Source organism: Sus scrofa, chromosome 10 (genome assembly GCF_000003025.6).
Source record: "Sus scrofa isolate TJ Tabasco breed Duroc chromosome 10, Sscrofa11.1, whole genome shotgun sequence".
NCBI lineage: Eukaryota > Metazoa > Chordata > Mammalia > Artiodactyla > Suidae > Sus > Sus scrofa.
This window is the reverse complement of record NC_010452.4, coordinates 14,140,175-14,162,746: the sequence shown is the minus strand read 5'-3', so window position 1 is coordinate 14,162,746 and position 22,572 is coordinate 14,140,175. Positions and strand designations below refer to the sequence as shown.

The following is a 22,572-nucleotide window of genomic DNA, read 5'->3' as shown; positions in this document are numbered from 1 at the left end:
ATTCAGACAGGCTAGCACTGCAGCTCCTTTCCAGATGGTTTAAACAATATGGCCAATACAACAAGCCAATTAGGAAGACAGTCCTGGCCTTGGGATTCAGAGGGTATATCATCTGAAACAAGGCTGTGCTGTTTTTACAATATGATATATGCTTTCATAACAAGTTACATATTTCAGCTCTATTCTGAATAAAAAGCTGTTGTTATAATGTTAAAATCTGAGAAGATAAAAGCCATGGCAGGCTGAAGATAGGAAAGGACATAGAAGACAATCAAATTATTCAGGAAATAAAGAAAGGTGGTAATGGACCACCTCCATGAAATTAGAGAATTTCTTCCAGGAACTACATCTCAAGATTCTATTTTGATGATCTTTTTTTATAACTCAGAAAGACACAAGCTCACAGAAAACCAACTTCACCAATTCTGAGCACACATTCACAGTAGTTGGAAGATAATCATGTTTGTTTTTCTTCATTGGCTGAATATTTTACGAGTAGGATTCAACTTGAGCTTAAAGCAGTGAACATGGCCCCAGCAGGAATGTATACGTTGTTGACGAGGAGCATAACTCTGGATGACCACAACACTTGCTTTCCATTTCACTGTTTTTAAACTGCTTGTCCCTTCGAAGAGCTTCTAATGGAAAAGTGTACATCAGAGAGCTGAGGCGCAGTAGCTTCTAGGGTCCATAGGCAGGGAAGCTGGTGCCCACTGCGCTGGCGTACTCAGTGTTACACTTCTGGAGGGAGGCTGGCATGTTGGTTTTTTTTTTTTTTCAGTCATTTTTGTCTCTTTTTATTCCATTAAGAGTATTTTTTAAAGATGGATATTGAATTTTATCAAATGTCTTTAGCATCAGTGGAAGTGATTTTTATTATTTTGATTTCTTAATAATGGCGGATTATATTAATAGGTGTTTTTTTAAACTGGCCCATTCTTTTTTTTTTTTTTTTTTTTTTGGCTGCACCCACAGCATGTGTAAGTTCCTGGGCCAGGGATCGAAACTGAGCCACAGCAGTGGCACCACGGAATCCTTGACCACTAGACCACCAGAGAATTCCCATTCTGTATGCTTGGCATGAGTTCTGCTTGGCTATGTTGTGTTCTTTTGATGTTCTGATGGTGTTTTTTAAGCTTTTTTAAAAAGATATAATTGACATATTAGTTTCAGGTATTGTAACCTAATGATTTCACTATTTGTATATATTGTGAAACTATCATCACAGTAAGCCTCATCAACATCCGTCACCTTAGTTACATAATTTTTTTCTAGTGATGAGAACTTTAAAAATTTATTCTCTTAGCAACTTTCAGATATATGGTACAGTATAATCACTGTGCTGTACATGACATCCTCACACCTTATTTATTTTATAACTGGAGGTTTGTACATTTTGACCTTTTTTATTCATTTCACCCCCCCCCTCGGTCTCTGGCAACCACCAATCTATTCTCTGTGTCCACTGGGTTTTTATTTGGGGGGTGGGGTGGGTTTTTTTCTCCCCAGATTATACACATAAGTAAGATTATATGGTGTTTATCTTTTTCTGATGTATTACACTCAGCATAATGTCCTTAAGGCTTATCCATGTTGTCACAAATGGCAAAATTTCCTTTAAAAAATTTTTTTTTATTACTCAATGGATTTATTATATTTATAGTTGTATAATGATATAGCATTTCCATCCCAGGCCCCCAGCATCCCCCCACCCCCCAACCTCTCTCCTTTGGAAACCATAGTTTTTCAAAGTCTGTGAGTTAGTATCTGTTCTGCAAAGAAGTTCATTGTGTCCTTTTTTCAGATTCCACATGTAAGTGATAGCATTTGATGTTGGTGTCTCATTGTCTGACTGACCTCACTTAGCGTGGTAATTTCTAGGTCCAACCATGTTGCTAAAAATGCTGATATTTCATTCCTTTTAATGGTTGGGTAATACTCCATTGTGTATATGTACCACCTCTTCTTGATCCACTCCTCTGTCGATGGACATTTAGGTTGTTTCCATGTCTTGGCTATTGCAAATAGTGCTGCAATGAACATTGGAGCACATGTGTCTTTCTTTGCAAGTCATGGTTTTCTCTGGATAGATGCTCAGGATTGGGATTGCTGGATCAAAAGGTAGGTTCTATTTTCAGTTTTCTGAGTAATCTCCATACTGTTTTCCACAGTGGTTGCACCAATTTACAATCCCACCAACAGTGTAGCAGGATTTCTTTTTCTTCACATCCTCTCCAGCCCTTATTGTTTGTAGACTTTTGGATGATGACCATTCTGGCTGGTGTAAGGTGGTACCTCATCGTGGTTTTGATTTGCATTTCTCTAATAATGAGTGATGTTGAACATCTTTTCATGTGTTTTTTGGCCGTCTGTATGTCTTCTTTGGAGAATCATCTGTTTAGATCTTCTGCGCATTTTTTGGTGGAGTTGTTTGTTTTTTTGGTATGGAGCTGTAGGAGGTGTTTATAAATTTTGGAGATTAATCCCTTGTCAGTCGATTCATTTGCAAAGAATTTCTCCTGTTCTGTGGGTTGTCTTTTTGTTTTGTTTAGGGTTTCCTTTGCTGTGCAGAAACTTTTAAGTTTAATTAAGTCCCATTTGTTTATGTTTGTTTTTACCGTCATTACTCTTAAGAGATGGGTCTGAGAAAATGTTGCTGTCGTTTATGTCAGAGAGTGTTTGGCCTATGTTTTCCTCTAAGAGTTTTATAGTATCTGGTCTTATATCTAGGTCTTTAATCCATTTTGAGTTTATTTTTGTGTATGGTGTTAGGAAATGTTCTAATTTCATTCTTTTCCATGTGGCTGTCCAGTTTTCCCAGCACCACTTATTGAACAGGCTATCTTTTCTCCTTGTATATTCTTGCCTCCTTTGTCACAGATTAGTTGACTGTAGGTGTATGGGTTTAATTCTGGGCTTTCTCTCCTGTTCCACTGATCTATATTTCTGTCTTTGTGCCAGTACCATATAGTTTTGATGACTCTTGCTTTGTAGTATAGTCTAAAGTCAGGGAGCCTGATTCCTCCAACTCCATTTTTCTTTTTCAGGATGTCTTTGGTTATTCTGGGTCTTTTGTGCTTCCAAACAAACTTTAAAATATTGTTCAAGTTCTGTGAAAAATGTCCTTGGTAATTTTGATAGGGATTGCATTGAATCTGTAGATTGCCTTGGGTAATAAAAATTTCCTTTTTTAATGGCTGAATAATATTACATATGTATACACTATAGTTTCTTCATCCATTCATTCATTAGTGGACACTTAAGTTGTTTCTGTGCCTTGGCTATTGTAAATAATACTGCAATAAACATGAAGTGCATGTATCTTTTGGAGATAGTGAGTTCATTTCCTTTTGATAAATACCCAGCAATAGAATTACTGGACCATGTGGTACCTTATTTTTAATATTTTGAGAACTTTCATGCCATTTGTTGTTGTTTTTTAAATTAAATTTTTTTTTTTTTTTTTTTTTTTTTTTTGCTGTGCCTGTGGCATGTTGAAATTCCAGGGCCCGGGATTGAATTCATGATATAGCAGTAACTGGAGCCCTGGCAGTGACAACGCTGAATCCTTAACCCACTGAGCCACCATGGAGTTTCCTTCCATACTATTTTGCATATTGGCTGGACCAATTTACATTTCTACCAACAGGTCACAGGAATTCTCTGTTTTCCCACATGTTATTTCTTGCCTTTTTTTTTTTTTTTTTTTTTGTCTTTTTGTCTTTTGTTGTTGTTGTTGTTGTTGTTGCTATTTCTTGGGCCGCTCCTGCGGCACATGGAGGTTCCCAGGCTAGGGGTTGAATCGGAGCTGTAGCCACCGGCCTACGCCAGAGCCACAGCAACGCAGGATCTGAGCTGCGTCTGCAACCTACACCACAGCTCATGGCAACGCCGGATCGTTAACCCACTGAGCAAGGGCAGGGACCGAACCCGCAACCTCATGGTTCCTAGTCGGATTCGTTAACCACTGCGCCACGACGGGAACTCTTTTTTTTTTTTTTTTTTTTTTTTGTCTTTTTGTCTTTGTGTCTTTTGTTGTTGTTGTTGTTGCTATATTTCTTGCCTTTTTGATCGTAGTCATTCTGACAGATGTGGAGTAATATCTCACTGTGGCATTTCTCTCATGATTAGTGATGTTGAGCACCTTTCATGCATTGGCCATTTGTGTGTCTTCTGTGGAAAAATGTCTATTCAGCCTCTGTGGTTTTTTGTTTGTTTGTTTGTCTTTTTAGGGATGTGCCTGCAGTATATGGAGGTTCCCAGGCTAGGAGTTGAATCAGAATCAGATCTGTAGCGGCTGGCCTACACCACAGCCACAGCAACCCCAGATCCAAGCCATGTCTGTGACCTACACCATAGCTGTGGCAAGGCTGGATCCTTAACCCACTGAGCGAGGCCAGGGATCGAACCTTCGTCCTCATGGTTACTAGTCAGATTAGTTTTCGCTAAGCCACAATAGGAACTCCCTCTGCCCATTTTTAATTTTTATTTTATTTTATTTATTTTATTTTATTTTATTTTAATTTAATTTAATTTTATTTGATTTGATTTTATTTTTGTCTTTTTAGGGCTGGACCTGCAGCATATGGAGATTCCCAGGCTAGGGGTCTAATTGGAGCTACAGCTCTGACCACAGCCACAGCAACAGTAATGCAGGATCCAAGCTGCACCTGCAACCTACACCACAGCTCATGGCAACACCAGATCCTTAACCACTGAGCAAGGCCAGGGATTGAACCCACATCCTCATGGATACTAGTTGGATTTGTTTCCGCTGTGGCACGATAGGAACTCCTGGATATTAACTCCTTATCAGATATGTGATTTTTGTAGATATTTTCCCCTATTCTGTAGGCTGCCTTTTCATTTTGTTGATTGTTTCTCTGGCCGTGTAGAACCTTTTTAGTTTGATATAGTCCCACTTGCTGATTGTTGCTTCTGTTGTTTTTGCTTTCGGTGTCATCTCCAAAAAATTATTGCCAAGACTAATGTCAAGAAGATTTTTCCCTGTGTTTTTTTCTAGGAATTTAATGGTTTCAGGTCCTATTACATTTAAGACTTTAATCCCCTTGAGTTAATTTTTGTGAATGGTATAAGACAGGAAGTTTTAGAAGTTTTATTCTTTTGCACATGAAAACCATTTCCAACATCATTTATCAAAGAGACTGTCTTTTCCCCATTGAGTATTTTTGTTAAATATGAGTTGACCATATATGCATGGGTTTATTTCTGGGCTCAAGCTGTTCCATTGGTCTGTGTGTCGTTTTTGTGCTAGTCTCATACTGTTTGGATTCCTGTAGCTGATGCCTCCAACTTTGTTCTTTTTCCTCAAGATTCCTTTGTAATTTAGGTTGTTTTGTAGTTTCATAAAAATGTTAGTGTTTATTGTTCTATTTCTGCAAAAAAACACGCCGTTGAGATTTTAATAGGGATTACATTGAATCTGTAGATTGCTTTGAGTTGTATGGACATTTTAATAGTATTCTTCCAATCCCTGAGTACAAAATATCTTTCCAAGCATTTTATTTATTTATTTATTTTTTTGTCTTTTTAGGGCCGCACCCATGGCATATGGAGGTTCCCAGGCTAGGGGTCTAATGGGAGCTACAGCTGCCTCCTGGCCTATGCCACAGCCACAGCAACGCTGGATCCAAGTTGCATCTGCGACCTACACCACAGCTCACGGCAACACAGGATCCTTAACCCACTGAGTGAGGCCAGGGATCGAACCTGCAACCTCATAGTTCCTGGTCAGATTCATTTCCACTGAGCCACAACAGGAACTCCTTTCCAAGCATTTTAAAAATTCATACAAATGAGTGATATTTTCTGCATGTTCTTTCTCTCTCCGTCTCTCTCACAATAGTGTCAGAGTTCTTATTTGTCGTTTCTGGCCCAAGAACTCTAGGAATATATTTATAATCCTCTTTCTGCATACCTAAATTGAAATTGTACTGCAGTGCAAATATGGTGGTGGCAAAGATTTCACCTTCCTTGTTAAAGTATGTTAGGAAGCTGGAGGCTTTACTTTTGTAAAAAATAAGCAGAACATTTATTTGTTAAGTAGTAACAAAATATTCCATTTTGAGTATTGTTGAATCTTTTTGAGTAGTTAACCATATCTGCCTTTTTACAAATTCATTCAGTGTTACAGATGTTCATTTTTACTTAGTGGAACTATAATTAATCTCTAATTTTTTATTGTATAGAAATTTACGGCAGCAGTGTCAACGCCGGATAAGAAGGCCTCACAGAAGATTGGTTTTCGATTACGTAACTTGCTCAAGCTTCCCAAAGCACATAAATGGTGCATATATGAGTGGTTCTACTCAAATATAGATAAGTATGTATCATGGCTCACGTCATAAATATCACTTGAACCAGAAGTTTAAGGTTTTCAAATATTAAAAGCCTCAACCTTTTCTAGAAGTGTATTTCAATTCTTTTTTTTTCCCTGAATTTCTTTTTCTGTTTCTCATTCTAGTTTGATTAGTTTCCATTTTTAATAGTTTTCTTTTCTCCTCCCCCTTTTGGGAAAGAAGTTGTTATACATTTTTTGTGAAAAATCAAATAAAAGTATAATTTCTATGTTATAATTTACAAAGACCATGGAGTGGAGAGACTCCAAAACAAAGCACCATTATTTGCAGTGAATGTGACTTGTTTTATAAATCTCAGGAATTTTATTTTAATTTATTTTATTTTATTTTTTATTTTTATTTTTTGGTCTTTATAGGGCTGCACTGGTGGCATATGGAGGTTCCCAGGCTAGGAGCTGAATTGGAGCTGTAGCCGCCAGCCTACACCACAGCCACAGCAATGCAGGATCCGAGCCGTGTCTGGGACCTACACCACAGCTCACAGCAACGTCAGATCCTTAACCCACTGAGATCCTTAACCAGCTGAGCTGGGCCAGGAATTGAAACTGTATCCTCACGGATACTAGTTGGGTTCGTTAACCACTGAGCCGTGATGGGAACTCCTTGAGAATTTTAAATGCTAGTATAATAGTAGAGAAACAGTTACTAATGGTAAAAATGATTCAGTAAAATTTTTAGGATAGTCTTTCTGTTTGGGGGATGATATTTATGCATTTTAGTTAAACATAAAAGTTTATGTACAACATAGTAAGAAATTTGAGTGAAATCCAGTAATTCAGCAATAGAATTTATTGAGGAAAATTCTGGGTTTTTTCTTTTTTTTTTGTCTTTTTGCCATTTCTTGGGCCGCTCCCATGGCATATGGAGGTTCCCAGGCTAGGGGTCTAATCAGAGCTGTAGCTGCCAGCCTACGCCAGAGCCACAGCAACGCAGGATCTGAGCTGCGTCTGCAAGCTACACCACAGCTCACGGCAACACCGGATCCTAACCCACTGAGCAAGGCCAGGGATCGAACCTGCAACCTCATGGTTCCTAGTCAGATTTGTTAACCACTGAGCCACGACGGGAACTCCGAAAATTCGGATTTTTCATCCACTCTGCAGTCTAATCTAATCTAATCCATGCCAATCAGTGGTGCTTGCTTTGCTGGCTACTTTTTTTTTTTTTTTTTTTTTCTTTTTTGGTTGCATGCACAGAATATGGGAGTTCCTGGGCCAGGGATTGACTCCAAGCCACAGCTGCGACTTACACCACAGTTGTGGCAAGGCTGGATCCTTAACCCACTAAGCGAGGCCAGGGATCCAACCTGTGTCCTCATGGATACTAGTCAGATTCGTTACTGCCGAGCCACGTGGGAGGATCAAACCCACACCGCCACAGAGACAATGCCAGATCCTTAAACTGCACCACACTGCAAACTCTGCTGGCTACTTATCTTTATTTCCTTTCTCTGCTCTTACCATTTGCCTGCTCTGAAGCTTGTGATCTCATGGACATTCATATTTAAGTTCAAGACATTTATGTGTCATTGCTAAGACTGATTTCTGGTTTCACAGGCTCACGAATAAAATTGTTTTTATTTTTGTCCACAAAGATTTCCATATGCTTAAGAGAGCTTGCAGGGTGTCCTAGTATGATCTGAGTTCTAGATTTCCTAAGAACAGATCTAACCCTCTAGAATCACCCCATTTTCTAAAACTGATTAAATCTCAAAGAGAATTCCTTGGTGGTGGTATTGCCTTTGGGACAAAGATACTTTGTAGCTAACACAGTTTATCCTCACCAGATATAATGATAGTATTAGGATAGCTTCCCAGAGGTAGACTCCTAGAACAGATTTAACAAAAATAGGTGCATCCTGAAATCTCAAGCACACATACTATTTTTTGAATAACTGACACATTTTTTGTTTCATAAATGCAAAGGATTTAGTTTAATTCTAGCACTTGGAATTTGTGCCTGTTTTGTATATATAGAAGTGAAAGTTTGGCTTCTTGTGATTAATATGTTGTAAATTGAAATGGATGTTTTGAATTTTGTCTCTTAAGTAACACATTGTATATTAACTGTTAAAATACTATTTTTGTTTTACAGACCACTTTTTGAAGGCGACAATGATTTCTGTGTATGTCTAAAGGAATCTTTTCCTAATTTGAAAACTAGAAAGTTAACAAGAGTAGAGTGGGGAAAAATCAGGCGACTTATGGGGAAACCCCGGAGGTAAAAATGTTTTTATTTAAAATAAAATTAGTAAATTAGTTGGTAGTAGCATTATCATATTGATTTTTTTATCTTCAAAAGGCCTAGTACCAAAACATAGCTTTTCAGAATAATTAGTTATATGTTAAATATTTCCTATTGACCAATGTTAGTGTTGGTGCTTTTTATGCTTATGTATCTTATAATTGCACAATTTCATTTTTGTTCGGATCACAGGCTTGAACAAAATTTTGTTATATATGCTCCACCATGTTTCAAAAAATATTTAACAAGGTACTAAAAAAAGCATTTAATGAAGCTGTAAGGTGATATATACTGTGTTATTATCTTTTGTAAAACTTTTTATCACCTCGAGACCTTCCACAAATGCATATTGTACCTTTTTTTTTTTTTTTTTTTTGGGTCTTTTCCGGGCTGCACCCATAGCTCATGAAGTTCCCAGGCCAGGGGTCAAATCAGAGCTGCAGCTGCCAGCCTTCACCACAACCACAGCAATGCAGGATCGGAGCTGTGTCTTCGACCTACACTACAGCTCATGGTGATGCTGGATCCTTAACCCACTGAGCGAGACCGGAGGTTGAACCTGTGTCCTGGTGGATACTAGTCAGATTCATTTCTACTGAGCCACAATAGGAACTACATCCACAAATGCATATTGTACTTTATATAAAAATAGAAATCACGTAAATATATCCAATACATTACTTTCTGAGAATTACTTTTCATGTGAAACTACTTTTCCTTTTCTAGTATTATCTTACACATCAGAAAACCTTATATTATTCTGAATGAAATTTTGCAGAATGGTAGGTCATTAGTTCTCATATTCTGTCTAATAAAAGCATATGGAAGACTTTCCTTTTAATTTGTGGGGAAATTCAGGGACGGCTTGGAAATATAAAGTGACTTGGACAAGTAGAAATGGAATTTAGTTTTAATGATTTCTGTTGGTAAAAAAGGTGACACCTTGGATTGAAAGGTGACATTGCTACTGATGTTTTAAATATTTCCCTAGTTCATGAGAACAAATTAAAACGTGGTGCGATAGTATGTTTCATACAGGCAATCTATGGTCTTTGGTAATTACTTCAGGCCATTTGAGGACTTTCTGCTGTGCCTTTACATGTTTGAGTACATTGAGCTACAGTGTTTCTAATTATGGTCAGAATGAGATATTAGTCACTATACATTTTATCTGTTATAATTCTGCAATTCAAGTGTCATTATAATATTTCTTTTGTTAACTTATCCTCTATTATCTTGCCATAAAGTTGTTGAATTTTTTTTTTTTTTTTTTTTTTTTTTGTCTTTTTGCCTTTTCTTGGGCTGCTCCTTTGGCATATGGAGGTTCCCAGGCTAGGGGTCAAATCGGAGCTGTAGCCACTGGCCTACGCCAGAGCCACAGCAACACGGGATCCAAGCTGCATCTGCGACCTACACCACAGTGCCGGATCCTTAGCCCTCTGAGCAAGGGCAGGGATCGAACCGCAACCTCATGGTTCCCAGTTGGATTCGTTAACCACAGAGCCACGACGGGACCTCCATAACATTGTTGAATTTTATGGCCCTTACTTCATCAAGGTAAATTAACAGTTGAAATGAAGTCTTTATTTTCAACACAAGTTTGTAGTTTTTCTTTCCTCTCAGGAAGTTGAGTTACACTACAAAATTATTGACACAGTATACTTCCTGGAATATCCTTGAAAAAAGTAAAATAAAATACCAGGAAGGAGCTTAATGGGAAATTTGCAGGGTAGAAATGAGAATATTGGGTAGGAATACTCAGCATCCTAAAATCAGTCCCAATAAAAAGATATCAGTAGCCCCTCCACTTTTTTTTTTAACCAGATGAACTAATTCTAAAATTCACATATTAGAGTAGAGAAATCAAGCAGGAAGATCCAGGAAAATTCTGAAGAAGCAAGTAATGAAGGGAGGCTACATTTATCAGATATTAAAGTAGATTGTAATGTGATCATAATCAAAATGATGTTGTAGGGGTACATGAATAGCAACATGAATATAAAAGGAGAGAAAGTCCAGATAGAATCCAAGATGTCTACAGGAATTTAATGCATGATAGTAGCGTTTGCATCTCAGACACATAGGGGAGAAGCAAGTTAATTTCCTTAATGGATACTGAGATTACTCAGAAGCAATCTAAGAAAACACAAGTTGGTTTTTTTTTTTTTTTTTTTTTGTCTTTTTGATATTTCTTTGGGCCGCTCCCACGGCATATGGAGGTTCCCAGGCCAGGGGTTGAATCGGAGCTGTAGCCACCGGCCTACGCCAGAGCCACAGCAACGCGGGATCCGAGCCGCATCTGCAACCTACACCACAGCTCATGGCAACACCAGATCGTTAACCCACTGAGCAAGGGCAGGGACCGAACCCGCAACTTCATGGTTCCTAGTCGGATTCGTTAACCACTGCGCCACGACGGGAACTCCCACAAGTTGGTTTTATACCTCATACTTACACCAGAAAAGATTTGAAAAGGATCAGAGATTCAAATGTTTTAAAACAAAGCAGTAAAACTACTAGGGAAATCTGTAGGAGAGTTTTGATTGATCTTAAATTGGAGCAAGTCTTTCTAACAAGCCCCAAAGTGAGAAACCATAAAAGAAAATGTTGATAAATTTGACTTCATAAAAATTAGAACATGTTGCATTGCTCTTTCACCCAAAAATTCCATAAACAAAGTCAAAAGACAATGACAGAAATATTTATAGCTTTTATTACCAGATTAATTTTCTAATATGTGAAGAACTATGAATCAATTTAAATAAGCATATAACCCATAATAAAAATATCTGTTTATATAGACAGTACATAAGAAAAGAAAAAGAATTGAGTCTTCTAAACAGATGAAGAGTTTGGTCTTGGAGTTCCAATTGTGGCTCAGTGGGTTAAGAACTTGACATAGTGTCCATGAAGATGTTGGTTCCATCCTTGGCCTTGTTCAGTAGGTTAAGGATCCCGTGTGCTGCAAGCTGTACATAAGTTGCAGATGCGGCTCGGATCTGGATCCAGCATTGCTGTGGCTGTTGCTGTGGCATAGGCTGGCTCCTGCAGCTCCGATTCCACCCCTAGCCCAGGACCTTCCATATGGCGCAGGTGCAGCCCTAAAAAGAAAAATAAATAATAATAAAAAGACTTCAGTCTTACTCATAATGAGAAATATAAAATCAGAGTATGCTGAGATACTATTATTAATTACAGATCTACAGAGTTCATAAAGTTTTAGTATCTTAGGTTGGCAGTGGTGTGGTAAAAAAGTCACTCTTGCTGGTGAGAGACTAAATTTATATAACCTCTGTGGATGGCAATTTGATAATATCTGTCAAATTTCAAATTTCCATACCTTTGACCTAGTACTTCTAATTTATATCACAGAAATACTTGTATGTGGGTAAAATGATGTGAATAAAATTAGTTTTGCAGTATTATAGTAGCAAAAGATTGGCAAAAACTTAAGTGTCCATAAATAGGGGAATGATTATTTAATGTACCTCACTAGAGTAGAAAACTCAAATCATTTAACTTAAAATCAAGGGAAGTTTCTTATGTACTGATATAGAAGTGACTGCTAAGATTCTTTAAGAAAGCAAATTAGGGAGTTCCTGTCATGGCTCAGTGGTTAATGAACCCGACTAGTGTCCACGAGAGTGTGGGTTCAATCCCTGGCCTTGCTCAGTGGGTTAAGGATCTGGCATTGCTGTGGGCTGTGACATAGGTCGAAGATGGGGCTCAGATCCTGCGTTGCTGTGGCTATGGTGAAGGCTGGCAGCTGCAGCTCTGATTCAATCCCTAGCCTGGGAACCTCCATATGCCAAGGGTGCAGCCCTAAAAAAGACAAAAAAAAAAAGAAAAGAAAAAGAAAGAAATTAAAATAGGGGTTCCATTGTGGCTCGGTGAAAATAAACCCGACTAGTATTCATGCAGATGTGTGTTCGATCCCTGGCCTTGCTCAGTGGGTTAAGGATACGGCAGTTGCCATGAGCTGTGGTGTAGGTCGTAGACACCGCTCGGATGCCGCATTGCTGGGCTGTGGTGTAGGCCAGCAGCTGCAGCTCTGATTCGACCCCTATCCCGGGAACTTCCATATGCCTCCGGTATAGACCTAAAAAAAAAAAAAAAAAAAAGAAAGAAAGAAAGAAAGAAAGCAAAGTACACAACAGGATACTGTAGTCGTTTGAGAAAAATAGGAAAAGAACATAAACATTTTTTCCTTGTGTATGCCCAAAATATCATGAAGGACATGTATTAAACTTACAATCAGAATCCTCTGGAAGACAAAAACAGGAAACTGAGGAACAGAGATAGCAGTTTTCAGTGTCTTTTGAAACTTTAAATTAGAAGTCTATGAATGTATTAACTATGCACAAATACTATTTAAATAAAATTTGATATCTAAAAGTGTATATTATATCCAGAATGTACGAAGAACTCTGAAAATTCAGTAATGAGAATCATACAGCCCATTTAACATATTGACAAAAGATTTGAGTAGATGGTTCACTAATGATATAAGGATATCAAATAAACACTTGAGAGGATATTCAACATAATTGGTCATTAGAAAAATGCAAATTAAAACCACAGTGCTGAAACTTTACAAGACTAAGCATACCAGCTGCTGGTGAGGCTATAGGAAAACTTGAACTATTATATCCACCACTAATGGGAATATAAAATGGTATAACCATTCTTTTTTTTTTTTTTTTTCCCTCCCCCCACCCCGGTATAACCACTCTTAAAAAACTGTTTCTGGAGTTCCTGTCATGGCGCAGTGGTTAACGAATCCGACTAGGAACCATGAGGTTGCGGGTTCGGTCCCTGCCCTTGCTCAGTGGGTTAAGGATCCGGCGTTGCCCTGAGCTGTAGTGTAGGTTGCAGACGCGGCTCGGATCCCGAGTTGCTGTGGCTCTGGCGTAGGCCGGTGGCTACAGCTCTGATTAGACCCCTAGCCTGGGAACCTCCATATGCCGTGGGAGCGACCCAAGAAATAGCAAAAAGACAAAAAAAAAAAAACAAAACTGTTTCTTTTTTTTTAAAGACTAAATTTTTTTTTTTTTTTTTTTTTTGTCTTTTCTGGGCCTGCTCCCTTGGCATATGGAGGTTCCCAGGCCAGGGATCTAATCAGAGCTGTAGCTGCCGGCCTACGCCAGAGCCACAGCAACGCAGGATCAGGATCCGAGCCGCGTTTGCAACCTACACCACAGCTCACGGCAACGCCGGGTCCTTAACCCACTGAGCAAGGGCAGGGATCGAACCCGCAACCTCATGGTTCCTAGTGGATTCATTAACCACTGCGCCACGACGGGAACTCCAAGACTAATTTTTTAGAGCAATTTTAGGTTTACAACAAAATTGAGAGGAAGATACAGAGATTTCCCATATACATCCAGCCCCAGGACATACATAGGCTCTCCCCATTTTTAATATCCTTTATCAGAGGGGTACATTTGTTACAGTTGATGAACCTGCATCAGTATGTCATAATCATGCAAAATCCATGGTTTACATTAGAGTTCACTCTTGGTGTTGTACATTCTTTGAGGTTTTGACAAATGTTTAATGGCATATGTCCACCATTATAATATTTAACAGAGTATTTTCACTGCCCCCAGATCCTTTTATTGTCTCCATAGCTTTTGCGTTTTCCAGAATGTTATCGTATATTTGGATCACACAGCATGTAGCCTTTTCACATTGGCCTCTTTCATATTCTTTGGTAGAATGCATTTCAGGTTCCTTCATGACTTTGCACAGTTTGATAACTCACTCTTTTTAGTGCTGGATATACCAGTTTATTCATTTACCTACTAAAGGACATCTCAGTTGATTCTAAGTTTTAGCAATTATGGGAGTTCCCGTCGTGGCGCAGTGGTTAACGAATCCGACTAGGAACCATGAAGTTGCGGGTTCGGTCCCTGCCCTTGCTCAGTGGGTTAATGATCTGGTGTTGCCTTGAGCTGTGGTGTAGGTTGCAGACGCGGCTCAGATCCCGTGTTGCTGTGACTCTGGCGTAGGCCGGTGGCTACAGCTCCGATTCAACCCCTAGCCTGGGAACCTCCATATGCCGTGGGAGCGGCCCAAGAAATAGCAACAACAACAAAAGACAAAAAAAAAAAAAAAAAAACTAAGTTTTAGCAATTATGAATAAAGGTGCTATAAACATCTTTTATAGCAGCAGATTCTTTTTTTTTTTTTTCTTTTTTTAGAGCCACACCCATGGCATATGAAAGTTCCCAGGCTAGGGGTTGAGTTGGAGCTGCAGCTGCCAACCTACACCATAGCTCATGGCAACGCCGGATCCTTAACCCACTGAGCGAGGTGAGGGATCAAACCCATATCCTCAAGGACATTAGATTTGTTTCCACTGAGCTACAACAGGAACTCCTATGTGCAGATTTTTGTGTGGACCTAAGTTTTCAGCTCATTTGGTTAAATACCAAGGAGTGTGATTGTTGGATTTTATGGTAAGAGTGTATTTAGTTTTGTAAGAACCTGCCAAACTGTCTTCCACTTTGCATTCCCACTAGAAATGAATGAGGTCCTGTTCCATATCCCCACCAGCATTCGAAGTTGTCTTCTGTTTCAGATTTTGGTTGTAAGTGTGTGGAGGTTTCTCATCGTTGTATAATTTGTGATGACATATGGTATTGAGCATCTTTTCATACACTTCTTTGCCATCTGTATATCTTCTTTGGTAGGTTTTGGATTCTTTTTTTCTTAAAACATTAAACATATACGACCATGTGACCCAGCTATTCCACTACGTTAATGAAGAGAAATTAAAACGTAGATTTGCACAAAAACCCACACACAAATGTTCATATCAACTCTGTTGTAATAGCCCAAACCTGGAAATAACCCATAATTCCACCGATAGGTGAATGGGTAAACAAAGAGATGCATCTATAGACTAGGATATGTCACAAGAAAAATGAGCCATTGATACATGCAATAGCATGGATGAATCTTAGAATAATTAAGCTGATTGAAAGAAGCCTGACAAAAGATGACTATACTAGATGACTCCATTTATATAAAATTTTAGAAGAAAGAAACTAAAATGACAGAAAGCAACTTTGTGATTGCTTGAGACTGGGTATAAAAGTGGGAGGAAGCAAGGGAAGGATAATAGGGTAGGCACAAGGGAACGTTGGAGGGCTAATAGATGTCTTCATTATCTTGAATGTAGTGAAGGTTTTCTGGATTTTTTTTTTTTTTTTTTGTCTTTTTTGTCTTTTTTGCTATTTCTTTGGGCCGTTCCCACGGCGTATGGAGGTTCCCAGGCTAGGGGTCTAATCAGAGCTATAGCCACCGGCCTACGCCAGAGCCACAGCAACTCGGGATCCGAGCCGCGTCTGCAACCTACACCACAGCTCACGGCAAAGCTGGATCGCCACCTCACCGAGCAAGGGCAGGGACCGAACCCGCAACCTCATGGTTCCTAGTCGGATTCGTTAACCACTGCGCCACAACGGGAACTCCTGGATATGTATCTCATGGCATGAAAACTATGTTTAAATACCTTTGGTTCATCCTAGAATTTGAAAATAGAAGTAAGACAGACCCTAAAGAGTAGATTCAGTATTCACACTTCAAGGTAGGAAATATGATTAAAAGTTTATGTGGTGACGGAGCCCTATTGGGGCTCAGCAGGTTAAGAACCCAACATAGTGTCCCTGAGGATGTAGGTTTGATCCCTGGCCTCACTCAGTGGGTTAAAGATCCGGTGTTACCACAGGCTGTGGTGTAGGTCACAGATGCACTTCCCATTTGCCCCCTGGCCTGGGAACTTCCTATGCTGCAGGTGAGGCCTTAAAAAGAAAACAAAAGTTTATGTGGAGCCAAGTCTCATCTTTAATTCCTATATTGGTATTCTCACTGAGTTACAGGGAAAATATCATGTTCTTCTGAATAGAATATTGAAATCATGCTTTGTTCATAAGAAGAAACCTGGCATCCAGATGCAGTTTTGCCTAAGGATGCTGAACAAATCCTCCTGCTTTGTTGAAGGGAGAATCTAGTTTTGTTGATGTATTTTTTTAGTCTCATAAAGCCTGTTTTTAAAAAGATACAAAGGTAATTTACTTTGAAGAGAAAAACATTATTTCTAACAACTCATTTTTAAATACAGTACTCAAAAGAATGAGAGGAATAAAGGGAGTGTGGAGAGGGATGGTCTGACTTGAATTTTTTACGTAGGATAGTTATCAGTTTATATGATTTTTATAATTTATTCTAGATGTTCTTCTGCATTTTTTGAGGAAGAGAGATCAGCATTAAAACAGAAACGGCAGAAAATAAGGCTCTTACAACAAAGGAAAGTTGCGGATGTTTCACAATTCAAAGATCTCCCAGACGAAATTCCTTTGCCCCTGGTTATTGGAACCAAAGTTACAGGTAAGTGAAGATAAATTTATTACTATTTTGACTTGTAGGTTTTCCTAAAGATAACCTTTATTAGACAAGTGACCTTTAAATTTAAAAAGCTGAAACTCCAGTTCTGTAGCAGTACACTGTAGAGGTTACTGTTTCTTCAGAAAGCTTCAACTCTAGTTCAGCTGCAGTATATTGTAGAGCTTGCTGTAGCTTCATCAGTGAAGTCTGTTTTTTAAAGTAGTTGGATAGGAATTCACATCTTGGCTCAGTGGAAACAAATCCGTCTGGAACCATGAGGTTGTGGGTTTGATCCCTGGCCTCGTTCAATGGGTTAAGGATCCGGTGTTGCTGTGAGCTGTGGTGTAGGTAGCAGACGCGGCTTGGATCTGGCATTGCTGTGGCTCTGGCGTGGGCCAGTAGCAACAGCTCGAATTAGACCTCTAGCGTGGGAAACTCCATATGCCATGGGTGTGGCCCTAAAAAGGACAAAAGATAAAAAATAAATAAATAAAAAATAAAATAGTTGGATAAAAGTGTATCTGTTCAAAACAGTGTCTACTACAGTATAAACTAAAGCAAACTGCCACAAAGATGAAATTTAAAATTTGGAGTTCCCGTCGTGGCTCAGTGGTTAACGAATCCGACTAGGAACCATGAGGTTGCGGGTTCGGTCCCTGCCCTTGCTCAGTGGGTTAAGGATCCAGCGTTGCCGTGAGCTGTGGTGTAGGTTGCAGACGCGGCTCGGATCCTGCATTGCTGTGGCTCTGGCGTGGGCCGGTGGCTACAGCTCCTATTGGACCCCTAGCCTGGGACCCTCCATATGCTACAGAAGCAGCCCAAAGAAATAGCAAAAAGACAAAAAAAAAAAAAAAAAAGTGGAGTCTATTTCCCACAGCCCTCTGACTCTCCTGAATGTAAGCCCTGCTGGCCTTCAAAGTCAGACCTTCCCAGTGTAGGACTTCCGGTTTGGAGAGCCCCACGTGGAATTCAGCTCCCTGGCTCCTTGAGGAGGACCAACCTCTCCAGCTGTGATAATCCTCCCTTTGTGGGTCACCCGTGGGGGAGTGAAGTTCTTGACTACACTGTGTCTCTGTTCCTCCTACCTGTCTGGTGGTGGTTCTTTCTTTATATCTAGTTGTAAAACATCTCTTCTCCATGTCTTCAGGTTTTCCTCGTTAATAGTTACTCTGTAGGAGTTTCCCTGGTGGTGAAGCATTGTCACTGATGTGGCTCAGGTCACTTCTGTGGACAGAGTTCAGTCCCATGCTTCAGGTGTGGCCAACAAAGAAAAAATAGTTGCTCTGTAAATAGTTGTAATTTTGGTGTGCTTGTGGGAAGAGGTGAGCTCGAGGTCTTCCTACTCTGCCATCTTGGCCACCTTCTTCACATTTGCTCTAAAAAAAAAAAAAAAAGTGCAGATCCACAGTAGTCTTTTTTTTTTTTTTTTTTTTTTTTTTGTCTTTTTTCAGGGCTGCCCCACGGCATATGGAAATTCCCAGGCTAGGGGTTGAATCAGAGCTATAACTGCTGGCCTACGCCACAGCCATAGCAGCATCAGATCCAAGTCGACCTACCCCACAGCTCACAGCAATGCTGGATCCTTAACCCACTGAGCAAGGCTAAGGATCGAACCTGCATCCTCATGGATCCTAGTCAGATTCGTTAACCGCTGAGCCATGATGGGAAATCCCCAGGTCCACAATACTCTTAACCCGCTGAGTGAGGCCAGGCATCAAACCTGCATCCTCACAGAGACTAGTTGGATTCTTAACCTGCTGAGCCACAATGGGAACTCCATGAAGCCTGGTGTATCTTTTCTGCCTAGCACCCTTGTCTTACTTTCTTTTTTCTTTTTTTCATTTGAACTACTCCTGTTGTTTCATTCATGAGTATAATGAACTAAGTTCTTTTGTTAACTTTTTTTTTTTTGCAGTTTGGGATTTAAAGCGATGATTTTAAAATATTTTCCCCTGAGTTTGGTAGATATATGATTTCATTCATATATCAAATTAAGGATCACCATTTATAGTTTTGCTTTTTGTTTCAGCTTTTTTTGTCATTGTTCCACTAAATCTAAAATAAAGTGCATCCTTTTTTGAAATTATAATAAATACTAACAATACTGTACTTTCTCCATTTAAAGTCACATACTTGGAGCAGTTTTGTATTTGACACTTCTTTGTATCTCCTAAACATCCTAAACCTTTTTGTGTCTTTTCTCAGCACGATTACGTGGTGTTCATGATGGTCTGTTCACTGGACAAATAGATGCTGTGGATACTCTTAATGCTACTTATAGAGTAACTTTTGATAGGGCGGGCCTTGGAACTCATACTGTCCCTGATTATGAAGTTCTTGTAAGTATTATTTCGTAATACTTGTGTTTTATGCCTGTTAAATATGTTTTGTTAAGTTTTCTTAAGGGTTGTATTTGTGATGGCATCAAGATCTCACAGAAGAAGAGGTCTTCAGGGGTTCCCAGCCCTGCCTACTAGATCCCTGGAGCAGAACTGTACTTAAGTCTTCCACATTTTCCAGAAGCTAGTGTCTGTCTTTTGTACCGCTCTTGTACCAATACCAAACTGTAGTGTGACAGAACTGATCACTCTTCACTAAATAATCTTGGGGAATAAGCTATACAACATTTTCATTTTAATTCTTGGTATAGTCCTCTTGCAAAATGACTTTAAACGTATGAGCTGTTGGAGTTCCCATTGTGGCACAGTGGAAACTAATCCAGCTAGTATCCATGAGGACTTTGGTTTGATCCCTGGCCTCACTCAGTGGGTTAAGGATCCCAGGTTGCTGTGGCTGTGGTGTAGGCTGGCAGCTGTAGCTCCAATTGGACTCCTAGCCTGGAAACTTCCATATGTCATGGGTGTGGCCTTAAAAAAAAAAAGTATGAAGTATCACCATGCACTTCAAAATATGTTTTTATACATTCCAGTTTTATCCTCAGAATATGTAGGGTGGGTATGAATTACCTCCACTTACTGTGTGATGAAACTGAGACAGAAGTACATTAGGATAATTTATTCAAGGCTTTTGAGCTGGATCTTGCCAGATTGAGACTTGAATCCAGATCTTTTGTACTTCTGATGTAGCCCATTAAACTATTGGACCATTATTTCAAGATCATGTTTGATTTAGCAATATCATGGAAATCATATACCTTTTTTTTTTTTCTTTTTGGGCTGCACCTGAGGCATATGGAAGTTCCCAGGCTAAGGGACGAATCAGAGCTATAGCTGCCGGCCTACACCACAGCCACAGCAACGTGGGATCTGAGCCTCATCTTCGACCTATTCCACAACTCACAACAGTGCAGGATCCTTAACCCACTGAGTGAGGCCAGGAATCGAATCTGCATCTTTATGGATACTAGACAGGTTTCTTTTCCACTGAGCCATGATGGGAACTCAAATGTACTTTTAGAAAGGAGTAAGAGAGAAAGAAAATTTGGACTAAATACAGAGCAAAGTACACCAATCTTAAATTTTTTCATTAAAGGATAAAGACTTTAAACCTCCCCTTTCAAAAAAGGAAAATAACTTTTCTGTTTCATTAATGTAATTTCTTTTATGAGATCACCCAAACATTTCTCCCTGGCCAGATAAGAACTGACTTTAATTACAGGAGGTAATATTCAGATAATCTTTAACACAGAGACAACCAAGGTCATAGGTCACTTTCTTTTCTTTTATAAATCACTTTCTTCTGTTTTGTGGGTTCAGCCTGTTAGTTGCAAAGTAGTTATTCATACTCTGACTTAACTTCTATCCCTGGAGTTCCTGTTGTGGCTCAGTGGTTAACAAATCCAACTAGGAACCATGAGGTTTCGGGTTCGATCCCTGGCCTCAATCAGTGGGTTAAGGATCCAGTGTTGCTGTGAGCTGTGGTGTAGGTCACAGACGTGGCTTGGATCCCATATTGTTGTGGCTCTGGCGTAGGCTGGCTGCTATACCTCCGATTCCCCTGGCCTGGGAACCTCCGTATGCTGTGGGTACGGGCCTAGAAAAGATTAAAAAAGACAAAAAAAAGAAGTTCTAGCCCTTTGATCTTTGTGGGTTAATATATTTTATAATAAATCCTAACATGTAAACTAGTGTACATTTAAAGCTGAAGTAAAGTCTTTACAAAGCTAAAATGATTGCTAAAGTTCTTCAAGTTGTCAGGACTGTTCTCTTTTCCCAAAGAGTAATGATTCTCATGAGACCATGCCAATTGCTGCCTTTGGACAAAAACAGCGGCCTTCTCGATTTTTTATGACTCCACCACGGTTACATTATACTCCTCCTCTCCAGTCACCAATTACAGTAAGTAATATTTTTTAAATAGCACCAATAATTTAAATGATTATTATGCATGTAAACTTGTTCTTATGAAATATACATCTGTTGCAGTAACTTCAGGAGGTGCCCACATTATTTTGAGTTGTCAGATATTAAATAAAATAGTTAATAAAACAGTTGCTCCAACTCTGGAAATATTTTTCTTTTTGTAGGGTTTTTAACAGAAAATTATAGTAGAGTTTGATTTTTATCTAAAAATAAGATACTTCTTTTGAACAGTTAATGGTTAAATCATTCCCTTTTATTCCCGTAGGATAATGATCCTTTATTAGGACAGTCACCTTGGAGAAGTAAAATTTCTGGCTCTGACACTGAAACATTAGGTGGTTTTCCAGTAGAATTCCTTATCCAAGTGGTAAGAATTGCTCTGAATATTTTAGTTATTTGTTTTTTAAAAAAAGTCTTTTGTGTTATTAAAGTTGAAAATTTTTCTAGGACCAAATATTTTTGCACTTTTAAAAATTATTGTGTTGGTTTTAAGAACTCTGTTATTTCCAACAAAGCTTGAAAATAAGGGGTAACAGCCAAAAAAGACTTAGTGGTCTTTTTTGTTAGACTTCTCTTGGGTTTGGTTCTTATTATTTTGCGATGTTAAGGACTCTAACATTCTGGCATATGCCCTGTGAAACTGAATGTTTAGTTGTTAATAAATTGTAGACTATAAAATTTTGGAGTTCCCGTTGTGGCTCAGCAGTTAACTAATCTGACTAGCATCCACGAGGGCACAGGTTCAATCCCTGGCCTTGCTCAGTGGGTTAAGGGGGGGTCCAATGTTGCCATGAGCTGTGGTGTAGGTCACAAACGCAGCTTAGTCCTGCATTGCTGTGGCTGTGGTGTAGGCCAACAACTACAGCTCCAGATCAACCCCTAGCCTAGAAACCTCCATGTGCCATGGGTGTGTCCCTAGAAAAAAAATAAGAAAAATAAATAAATAAGTTTTTATTTAGTAACCTCAGTGCATCCTGGCATTATCAGCACCTCAACAATTATGATATGTTGGCCAGCTCTCTGGTTAGGAGGAACTTTCTTTTCTGACTAGAAATAGCTATTCATTTGTTAAGTACTTAGTAATTAGACACAAAGACATCTAATGGTAAATCGAAACAAGTGTAGAATTGTTTTTTTTTTTAATTTTATTGGAGTATAGTTGACTTACAGTGTTGTTAGAATTATTATATAGAACAGTTTTCCTGAATAGCCTGACTCAACTCAGAAGAATAGAA

The 22,572-nt window shown here is 39.1% G+C and overlaps 1 protein-coding gene across 1 annotated transcript in view; it reads left to right on the top strand.

Moving 5' to 3' along the window:
• The window catches only part of LIN9 (lin-9 DREAM MuvB core complex component), a 74,260-nt gene that overhangs the window by 21,281 nt on the left and 30,407 nt on the right, over nt 1-22,572 (top strand). Inside the window, exons 5-10 of the mRNA XM_021064413.1 lie at nt 6,210-6,343; nt 8,475-8,600; nt 16,861-17,018; nt 19,221-19,354; nt 21,194-21,313; nt 21,603-21,704. Of these exons, the coding sequence (XP_020920072.1) occupies nt 6,210-6,343; nt 8,475-8,600; nt 16,861-17,018; nt 19,221-19,354; nt 21,194-21,313; nt 21,603-21,704 (774 nt within the window). The remainder of the gene's footprint in view (nt 1-6,209; nt 6,344-8,474; nt 8,601-16,860; nt 17,019-19,220; nt 19,355-21,193; nt 21,314-21,602; nt 21,705-22,572) is intronic.